This window comes from Myotis daubentonii, chromosome 3 (assembly GCF_963259705.1).
Source record: "Myotis daubentonii chromosome 3, mMyoDau2.1, whole genome shotgun sequence".
NCBI lineage: Eukaryota > Metazoa > Chordata > Mammalia > Chiroptera > Vespertilionidae > Myotis > Myotis daubentonii.
Window position 1 is genome coordinate 82167812 of NC_081842.1, and position 11570 is coordinate 82179381.

Sequence of the window (11570 nt, forward strand, 5' to 3'; positions counted from 1 at the left end):
AGGGAGAGGGAGAGATAGAAACATCAATGATGAGAATCACTGATTGGCTGCCTCCTGCACGCCCCCTACTAGGGATTGAGCCCGCAACCCGGGCATGTGCCCTTGGCTGTACTTTCTTTTTTTTTTCCTTTATTGAATAAGATATTACAAATGTGTCTTTATCCCCCCAATGTCCCCTCATCCCCCCAATCCTGCCCTCACCCTCACCCCCTGTTGTCCACATCCATCACTTATGCTTATATGCATGCATACAAGTCCTTTGGTTGATCTTTCCCCCTCACCCCCACCCTCCCCTGCTTTACCTCCGAGTTTTGAGCATCTGATCGATGCTTCTCTGTCTCTACATCTGTTTTTGTTCATCAGTTTACATTGTTCATTATAATCCACAAATGAGTGAGAGCATGTGATATTTATCTTTCTCTGACTGACTTATTTCACTTAGCATGATGCTCTCCAGCTCCATCCGTGCTGTTGCAAATGGTAGGAGTTACCTCCTTTTTACAGTAGCATAGTATTCCATTGTGTAGATGTGCCAAAGTTTTTTAATTCATTCATCTGCTGATGGGCACTTAGGCTGATTCCAATTCTAAAATCTATGGGACACAATAAAAGCAGTCCTGAGAGGGAAGTTCATAGTTCTACAGGCCTAACTCAAAAAAACAAGAAAAACTGGCAATAAATGATCTAACCCTACAACTCAAAGAGTTAGAAACAGAGCAACAAGAAAAGCCCACAGTATCCAGAAGGAAGGAAATAATAAAGATCAGAGCAGAAATAAACAACATAGAGACCAAAAAAACAATACAAAAGATCAATGAAACCAAGAGCTGGTTCTTTGAAAGGATTAATAAGATTGATGAACCTCTAGCCAGGCTCACCAAGAAACAAAGAGAGAGGACCCAAATAAACAAAATCACAAATGAAAGAGGTGAAGTAACAACTGACCCTAGTGATATACAAAGGATTGTCAAAAAATCCTACAAACAACTCTACTCCAACAAACTGGACAACCTCGATGAAATGGACACATCCCTAGAAAAATACAAGCTTCCAAAACTCAACCAGGAAGAATAAAAAAACCTGAATAGGCCAATAACTACTGATGAAGTTGAAACAGTAATCAAAAAGCTTCCAGCAAACAAAAGCCCTGGACCAGATGGCTTCACAGGGGAGTTTTACCGAACATTCAAAGAAGAACTAAAGCCAATCCTTCTCAGACTATTCCAAAAAATTCAAGAGGAAGGCACACTTCCAAGCTCTTTCTATGAAGCCAGGATTACCCTAATCCCCAAACCAGATAAAGACACCACAAAGAAAGAGAATTACAGGTCAATATCCCTGATGAACATAGGTGCTAAAATCCTCAACAAAATTCTAGCAAACCGGATCCAGCATTACATTAGAAAGATCATACACCATGACCAGGTAGGATTTATTCTAGGAATGCAAGGCTGGTACAATATCCACAAATCAATAAACGTGATACATCACATAAACAAGTTGAGAGACAAAAATCACATAATCATATTGATTGATGTAGAAAAGGCATTTGACAAAGTCCAACACCCTTTTCTGATAAAAATGCTCAGCAAAGTGGGAATAGAGGGATCATACCTCAATATAATAAAAGCCATAAATGACAAACCCACAGCCAACATCATACTCAATGGGCAAAAACTAAAACCATTCCCCCTAAAAACAGGAACAAGACAGGGATGCCCCCTCTCACCACTCCTGTTCAACATAGTACTGGAAGTACTAGCCGTTGCGATCAGACAAGAAGAAGAAATAAAAGGCATCCAGATTGGAAAAGAAGAAGTAAAACTGTCCTTATTTGCAGATGACATGATACTGTACATAGAGAACCCTAAAGACTCCATCAAAAAATTATTAGACTTAATTAATGAATTGGGCAATGTAGCAGGATACAAAATTAATGCCAAGAAATCTAAGGCATTTCTTTACACCAATAGTGAACTTACAGAAAGTGAAACTAAAAAAGCAATCCCATTTGCCATCACACCAAAAAAGTTAAGATACCTAGGAATAAACTTAACTAAGGAGGTAAAAGACTTATATGCGAAAAACTACAGGACACTGAAAAAAGATATAGAGGAAGACATAAACAGATGGAAGAACATACCGTGTTCATGGATTGGTAGAATCAACATCATCAAAATGTCCATACTACCCAAAGCAATCTATAGATTCAATGCAATCCCCATTAAATTACCAACGGCATATTTCACAGATCTAGAACGAACGTTCCAAAAATTCATCTGGAACAAAAAAAGACCTCAAATAGCTGCAGCAATCCTGAGAAAGAAGAACAAAGTAGGTGGGATCTCAATACCAGATATCAAACTGTATTACAAAGCCACTGTTCTTAAAACACCTTGGTACTGGCACAAGAACAGACATATAGATCAATGGAATAGAATAGAGACCCCAGAAATCGACCCAAATCACTATGTCCAATTAATATTCGACAAAGGAGGGAAGAGCATACAATGGAGTCAAGACAGTCTCTTCAATAAATGGTGCTGGGAAAATTGGACACATACATGCAAAAAGATGAAACTAGACCACCAACTCACACCATACACAAAAATAAACTCAAAATGGATAAAAGACTTAAATATAAGACAGGAAACCATAAAAATACTAGAGGAATCCACAGGCAGCGAAATCGCAAACATATGCCAAAGGAATTTCTTCTCTGATAATGCTCCTAGGGCAATGGAAACTAAAGAGAAAATAAACAAATGGGACTACATCAAAATAAAAAGCTTTTGCACAGCAAAGGAAACCATCAACAAAACAACAAGAAGACCCACTGCATGGGAGAACATATTTGCCAATGATACTACCAATAAGGGTTTAATCTCCAACATTTACAGGGATCTCATGAAACTTAACAAAAGGAAGATAAGCAATCCAATAAAAAAATGGGCAATAGACCTAGATAGACACTTTTCAAGAGGACATACAGAAGGCTGAAAGGCGTATGAAAACATAGTGCTCAAAGTCACTAATTATACGAGAGATGCAAATCAAAACGACAATGCGCCGAAACCAGTTTGGCTCAGTGGATAGAGCGTCGGCCTGCGGACTGAAGGGTCCCAGGTTCGGTTCCGGTTAGGGGCATGTGCCTGGGTTGCTGGCACATCCCCAGTGGGAGATGTGCAGGAGGCAGCTGGTCGATGTTTCTCTCTCATTGATGTTTCTCTGTATCTCTCTCCCTTCCTCTCTGTAAAAAAATCAATAAAATATATTAAAAACAAAAAAACAAAAAAACGACAATGCATTATCCTCTCACACCTGTCAGAATGGCTATCATCAACAAATCAACAACCAACAAGTGTTGGAGAGGATGTGGAGAAAAAGGAACCCTTCTGCACTGCTGGTGGGAATGCAGACTGGTGCAGCCACTGTGGAGAACAGTATGGAGCTTCCTCAAAAAACTAAAAATGGAACTCCCATTTGACCTAGTGATCCCTCTTCTAGGAATATATCCCAAGAAACCAGAAACGCCAATCAGAAAGGATATGTGCACCCCTATGTTCATAGCAGCACAATTCACAATAGCTAAGATTTGGAAACAGCCTAAGTGCCCATCAGCAGATGAGTGGATTAGAAAACTGTGGTACATCTACACAATGGAATACTATGCTGTGGTAAAAAAGAAGGAACTCTTGCCTTTTGCAACAGCATGGATGGAACTGGAGAGCATTATGCTAAGTGAAATAAGCCAGTCAGAGAAAGATAAATACCACATGATCTCACTCATTTGTGGATTATAGAGAACAACATAGACTGATGAAAAGGGACAGATCCAAAGACTGAGAAACAGCGATCAGGCTATCAATCCCCAGAAGGAAAGTAGGGGAGGGCGGGGGTAAGGGGAAGAGATCAACCGAAGGACTTGTATACATGCATATAAGCCAAACCAATGGCCATGGACAACAGGGGGATGGGAGCATCAGTGTGCGTGGGGGGGGGGGGGTTGTGGGTTAATGGGGGGGGGGGAATGAGGACACATTTGTAATACCTTAACTAATAAAAAAAAGGGAACCACGAGATAAAGGCAAAATTCTACAGATGTGTGATTAAAATTAAATTAATCATCTTTGTTCTCATTAAGCATATTATTTTGCCAAGTCATTAAATATATTCAAATGATAATGATATTGTGTTGGATTAAGGGGATTTAACTCCTAACCTCATTTCTTTGTCTGCGGAGGACCGCAGCTGGAGAGTTTATTGAGTAGAGGATCAAGCATCTTATTAAAGAACTTTCCCTGCAAAGGGGAACCAAAGGATACAAACTGAAAATGAAAAGAAAACAACCTGCTTTGTTTTCCCTAACTTGCTGTTGATCCAGACAGATGTTTGCCTGCAGGTGATGTGAATTGAATCTACTAAAACAGAAGACCAGCACTGAGGGCGCCTTCTCGCTTTCTTCCTTGATACTTTTCACCTGGGACACTTTGTTTTTTCAAAGACACAGGAGCAATACTGATAACAGTATTGGCTGCATCCACCTGCATTCCTTTCTTCCAGAGATGATCCTGGCTTCCCTTCTTCACCTGCATCTGGGCCACTGGATGCCCAGCGCTGTGGTGCAGCTGAAGGCAGGACGCCCGCCAGCCCTGCTCCTCTTCGCTGACACTAACGGGTGAGCTCTCCACAGTGTGGATGCAGCTACAGCCCAGCTTCCCCTCCAGCTGCCTCCGACTAAGGGAGCCTAGAAGCGCCTCTGAAACGGTAGCACGTCTTTGTCTCCAGAGATAGCATTCACTCAGAATAAAGCACCTCTGCTTGGCGTCAGAAAGAGCACGGCCTTGGGTCTCTGATGGCATTTGTTTGCTTATTTTTTGGAGGCAACAGATCAAAGGCTCACAAAGGCTCTTTTTTTTAGGGAATATATTTCCTCAATGAGTAATGCTTTTATAAGTAATGTGTTACTGAGGAAACTTAATTTTCTTTTATTGATTCCAGAGAGGCAGGGGGAGGGAGGAAGAGATTGAAACATCAATGATGAAAGAGGATCATTGATTGGCTGCCTTTGAGTAGTAGTCTAAAAACCAACTTCTAATGTTCAGTGTGGTGTATAGTTTCATGTATTGATGAGATAGTATTGAAAGCCATTAAAGCCAGTTGTTGTCTTATAAGAATAGTTTCCATACCTTTGAAACATCATTGAACGTCGATACATCATCATTATTATCTGTCATCAATAATTGAGAACGTGCTTGGGCAGGCTAGTAAGGGAGCATAGCTCACTACTAGAGTGACCAGTTCATCCCAATTTGCTGGGGATTTTATTTTATTTTGGTCTTTGAAATTGTCTTTATTTCTGAACATTCCTTTACAACCATCCACCCCAGGATTAACTCCCACAGATGCACCTCGAGCCTAAATACCCACCCCTCCTCAAGCAAATCAGATTCATGTTTCTGATTGTAGGACACTTTGTTTTTAGATCCCATGAACTCCCCAACCTTCGTCCCTGCAATCCTGTACCCGGGCTGGGTCCGTCTCTTTCCCCATTCACACTGAGCAGGAACATGAAACGTGAGTAGCCCCGCATATTGCACCCCGGTCCGAGGTTTCAGGTTCCAGGGGCCAAGAAGTAAGCCCTTGTTAGGTGCACCCGGTGAGCAGGGTCACTACAGGGGCACATCACGGGCTCCATGTTGTCGTGTGTTTCCTTCCACGTCCTGCGTGGATTAGGGTTTGGGATCTGAAAAGAGGAGCTGCACACAAATGAGAGAGAAATGACACGAGATAATTTGGAAATATTGGGGGACCAGGCGGGCAAGTCCAGAAGGACTTCCACTGATGCCCAGGCTCTCCAAACTTTTTTTTTTTTTAAAATAATCTTTTTTTTTTTTTAAAATATATTTTATTGATTTTTCACAGAGAGGAAGGGAGAGAGATAGAAAGTTAGAAACATCGATGAGAGAGAAACATCGATCAGCTGCCTCCTGCTCATCTCCCACTGGGGATGTGCCCGCAACCCAGGTACATGCCCTTGACCAGAATCGAACCTGGGACCTTTCAGTCCACAGGCCGATGCTCTATCCACTGAGCCAAACCGGTTTCAGCCTCTCCAAACTTTTATTGATCTGGAGTAGCCCTTAGGTAAGGAGATTTCAATGACACACAGATTAGCTCAGCAGACAATTTCCAGAAATAGGCAGAATATCTAATCAACAATAATCAACAAGGATTTACATAAGTATCTAAGGAATTTAGTGAACTAAGGTGGGGATGATGCTTCAGCTACCATCATCTAGATTAACTGGGTGGTGCACAGCCCTGACCTTTGCTAGGGCTTCAAAGGTCACTAACTTTTGGGGGTCTCCTCTATGCTCAGCTAGTGAAGAAATAAATAGTCTCCGGCACCATGTCCTGAAAATGCCACGTCATAAACCTCCCAAGAGCTATAGTGCTTGGTGACAAGACGGATGGTCCTGGGTTGTCCTAACTCCCTCAGTGTCCCCGTGAGCTCAGCCCGGATCAGGGCAACTCTCTCCTGGTCCACAGTCTCTTGTGTCCTGTAACACTCCAGGGGGACGGGGTACAGCTCGCGCTCTAAACTGCGCAGCCCGGCTGTGTGGCGCAGCAGCTTCTCCACGGTGGCCGCGGAGAAGTGGTTCTCAGAGATGGTGAAGTCCCTGAGCTGGAGGCAGCGGCTCAGGACAGGCAGGATGGCCTCGACTTGGGAGTCCACCATCCCACAGTTATCCAGGCGCAGGTCCTGGAGGGTGGGTGCCACTGCCTCCAGCAGAGCTCGGAGGGGTTCGGGACTAAAACCGGCGAGGTTGGCGCCATACAGATGCAGGGACTTCAGCTGCCTGAGGTTCGGGCACCGGAACAGGTGTGTCAGGTCTGAATGGGTCAGCTGCGAGCAAAACCATAGGGAGAGTTTGTCCAGGGGGGTCTGCAGGCACCTGAGCACCTGGTCCAGGCGGCCTCGGAGAAAGGCGGGAGATTCCAAGTAGAGTGCCCGGAGGTGCCGCAGCCTGAGCATCTGAGAGAGGAATTGGGAAAAGGATCGCTGCTCCTCCTGCTCCTGCCTTTCCCCCTCCTGCTCCTCTGCCTCCTCCCACTCCTGCTCCTCTTCCTCCCGCTCCCACAAATATTCCTCCTCCACAGCCTGCTTCTTTTTCTTCTGTTCCTCCTCCTGCACTTCCTCCTCCTGCACTTCCTCCTCCTCCTCCTCCTCCTCCTCCTCCTCCTCCTCCTCCTCCTCCTCCTCCTCCTCCTCCTCCTCCGCTAACACCTTGATGTGGCAGAGAGCGAGACTCTGCAGGTTACTCATCTGACCCAGGTAGAGAGCAAATGTCCCCAGGGTGGGCAGGTCCCAGGTGCAGTTCACTTCCACCTCCTGGATGCAGTTCAGCTGCACCCCATCCAGGGCCCTCCTGACCCTCTGGAAGGGCACCTCATAAATCCTCAGCGCCTTGCAGCACAGGTGTACCAACCCTTCCTTCTGCTGGGCCCATTGAATGATGCACATGAAAAACTTATCCCGGTCCCTTTCACTGAAGTTAAGGTCTAGGGACACCTCCAAGGGAGCCAAGGAGTGCTCCATATTGGGGCTGGAGCTCTGCACAGCAACTGGTCCCATCGGTGAGCAATTCCCGGTGCTGTCTCCACACCACATTCTCCAGAAGTTGGCATCCGTGTTCCTTAAATCCAGCACCCGCAGTTTCCACCTCCGGGGGCAAACCTGTTGGTCAAGCAGAAAGTCAAGCCCCTCAAACACCGCTTGTAAGACCATGACTGGAGGCATCCTCATCAGGCTCCCCAGAGGGAGGACAGGGAAGGGCCAGGCTTGCAACATCGCCTTCAGGGGCTCCGGTATTCTCCTACGGCAGGCCTGAATGAACAGCGGTGGGAAGAGCTTAGCAGGCAGGTACTTCAGAGCTGCAATGGCTGAGGCCTGGTCCTTCAGCAAGCTCTCTCCTGCCAGCAACAGGAGTTTGGGTGGAGTCCGGATACTCATCTTCAAGGTGCTCAGAAAGGAATCCTGTAGAAACTTCTGATGTGACTGGGTTGTCTGGGGCTCAGATCTCAGACCTGTTGGAGAACTAAGGCACTGACTGCACAGCTGGAGGACTCTGAATCTCTCCTCTGGTGCCTGAGGTTTTTATACACCTTCTCAAATGTTAACATCCAATCAGAACCCTGAGTCTCCATCCCTTAATGTTATTGGGATTATTTCCTCTCTGCAGATTAATGGATTGAGAGAAAGTTAGGGAGGGGCAAGGTTGAGGCCTGGCTCATTGATTCATTCCACAGACATTGACTGAGGTTGACTTTTGGTCCCCAGTTGTTGTCCTTGGAGTGAGACAGTGACGGTGTAATGGGTTCCTGATGTTAAATAGGAAAAAACACAACCTGAGAGCATGGTGGCTGGGGGTCTTTGGCCACATTAGAGTAATCCAAATGTATCCACAGTTAAAACAGCCACTGCCCACAGCTGACACCCTTTGGTATCATCTACAAAGAAAACAAATGAAATGTGTCCATGCATCAAGTGAGGTTTTATGTCAGATGACATAGCAGATCATGAGCTCCACAGGGATCAAGGAGTGGGCAATTGAGCATGTGAGTGGCCCTTCATACCCCAAGGCTTGTGTAAGGGAGGTCAGGTAAGAATCACCATGAGAGCCCTGGCGGTTTGGCTCACTGGATAGAGCGTCGGCCTGGGGACTGAAGGGTCCCAGGTTCGATTCCGGTCGGGGGCGTGTGCCTTGGTTGCGGGCACATCCCCAGTGGGGGTGTGCGGGGGGCAGCTGATCAATGTTTCTCTCCCATCGATGTTTCTAACTCTATCCCTCTCCCTTCCTCTCTGTAAACAATCAATAAAATATATTTTAAAAAAAAGAATCACCATGAGAAGCAGGGTCAGGGCTGGGCAGGGTAGGGGTGGGCCATCCTAATGGAACCCTGTGAATGACCAGGGCCAATTAAAGGATGGGTGTTTTTTCTTGGAAAGAAGAGAGATGGAAAGACTCTTCTCTGGCTAAATTTAAAATTTAAAAGGAGACCAGCTGGAGGAGAGACAGTGCCATCCTAGAGGGCAAAGGGAGAGACTGCATCCTCTGTCCCTCCCAGGAGGAAAGGGTGGGTCTCCTCTGGGAAAGATGGGATTTGCTGGGGATTTTATAGGTTTTAGCACTAAAAGGCCTAGGAATCCCCTCTGTCCCAGGTTGGAACAACTGTTTCCCATGTACCTTTCATAAACAAGATCACCTCCTGCCAGGGAAAGACTTTCCTTTTCACAAGCACAGGATTCTCAAAAAGACATAATACACCCAGCCAACCTTGGCAATCAACCGGGTGACAGATGTTTCAGCCAGATTTCCCTCACAGCTTGAATATTTATGAAACATTCACAATAAGAGCAGGAAAGAGAACAGAAAAATTTAATAAATCCTTCTGAAGCCTCAGGTTTTTTGGGTTTGTTTTTTATGTTAATCCTCACTGGAAGATATTTTTCCCCATTGATTTTTAGAAAGAGAGAAAGGGAGGGAGAGAGAGACAGAGAGAGAAATATAGATGTGAGATGGACACATCAATTGCTCTCCCCCTCCCATACACACTCTGGGGCCTTAGATCGAGCCTGCAACCCAAGGTACGTGCCCTTGACTGGAATTGAACCCGAAACCCTTCAGTTGGTTTCTCAGTGGTTAGGAGGGCCAACGCTCTAACCACTGAGCAACCGGCTAGGGCTGAAGCCTCAGGTTTAAAGACCAAAACCAAAAGAATTATGGGGTGAAGGGAGGAAGAGTTTATTAGGTTCCTGATTCCTGGTCTGTTCTTGAAAATCAAGGACTGCTTCCCACACTTTCCTCCCAGCTTCTGCTTCTACATCAGATCTGATATAAACCATTGTCCAGTTTAACCACTTTCTGAATCTTCTTCAAGGCACTCGGGCAAGGCACTCTTTGGGAAATGTGGAGTTATTCCACAGACCATATGTTTTTCAGGTTGCTTATAGCATCTGTACAGTATAGTTGATCTAATTTTGAAATAGATGGAGACTTCTTAAAACATCCTTTACGACTCAGACAGGAGATTTGTCCAGTTTGTTTGGTGAGCGTGTGGATGAGAAGGGCGATTGTCAGAGGAGCTGGTCTATCCCGCCGACCCACGATCGGCGGCAGAGCTGCTGCATGAAAATCTGCTACGTGTCTTTTTTAAGTGCTGTTTAAGGTGCAAGAGGAGAACTTTAGTTCTTTGTAGTGGAGTAGGGATTTTTTTCTTATGTTAGGTGTCTCATTGTCTATCTAAATAAAGAGGGGAACCTCAGGGTTTCTGCTACAGGGGGCCAAGCATGTTTATTTTCACTTCTCTATATCCTAAGTGGGGTACCTCTTTCAGCGATAAGCATTAATGAGATTCATTAAAATTTATATCTGTTTCTTTTGTTCTTTGAAGAAAAATCCTCTAGGGCACAGGGGATTGAGTTAGCCATCAACCCTGGTTCAGAACTAGCCACTGAGAATGGAATCCAGCATTTCCCCTGAGTGACCAGTGTAATCCAGCGGCTGCTTTCTGGCTGTCACTCGGCGCACCATCATGCAGATTTTTAAGGCATTTTGACAAAAATACAGAAATTATAAGGTAGTTTCTAGGGCAAGTAGCCTAGGATTCTTCAGGCCTTATTATGTGAACAAATACTATGAGGTTCTTTGCCCCACACCCAGTCTAATTATTATGAACTAAATAAGTAAAGAATGAATGAGTGAATACTCCACTCTATCATAAGACAAGAGAACCAACAGAATGAACATGGAAGAGAGGCAGGGTTTTCCTTTGAAAATTATGAAGTAAATTTATCTGCATCACTTCGCATTTACGTGCATTATTTTGAGCCAGTTTTCATACAATCAATCAAGCCTTTAAATGCTTTGCTGTTAACTATTTTCATTCAAAATATAATCATACTCTTTACTCCCAAATTTCTTTTATCAAAACATTTAAAAAATTTTACATCTAAAGACTCCCTTTGTTTCTTAAGAACAAAACAGTGTGGTGGTGGTAAATAAACTCAGTTAAGCAGCTGAAAAATGTTCCTGTTTTGCCTGCGGAAGAGATTTGGCTCCTCAGTAATGCAAAGAGGATTAGATATGTAGACTCAATGAATATTAATTCATTCTTTCAACTATTGTACTTAGTGCCTTTTATATGCCCTCTTCTGGGTTGGGGGTCAGGGATACTAGGGGAACAACACACTGTCTCTGGCCTTAAAAATAATGAGAACAGGCATAACTTGTCCAGGGTCACAGGACAAGCTACCAGTGGAAGCTGCCATTCGAACCTAGACCGTCTGGTTGCCACAAAGAAGCTTGGAACCTCTACACTAGTTTTGCCTGAGGAGAGATGCTTTAGAAGCAGGAGTCAGAATCAACGGAAAACTCACAGGAGAGAACCCTGATACCCAAGGACCGAAGGTGGAGACGGCATAGAGACTGGTAGGAGGGGCAGAGATGTGACCCACAGAGGGGAACTGATGTCCCAGAGAGACAACTCAGCCGGTGGTAGAGGGA

At 44.7% G+C, this 11570-nt stretch overlaps 1 protein-coding gene across 1 annotated transcript; it reads right to left on the reverse strand.

Moving 5' to 3' along the window:
- Positions 1–6382: 6382 nt before the first annotated feature.
- On the reverse strand, positions 6383–8050 carry LOC132229643 (PRAME family member 20-like). Its single transcript, XM_059686187.1, has 2 exons — positions 7292–8050; positions 6383–7081 (listed from the first exon to the last, which is right to left on the reverse strand). Exons 1-2 carry the CDS (start codon positions 8015–8017, stop codon positions 6383–6385), a joined length of 1425 nt encoding a protein of 474 aa, XP_059542170.1. The 5' UTR covers positions 8018–8050.
- Positions 8051–11570: the final 3520 nt, after the last annotated feature.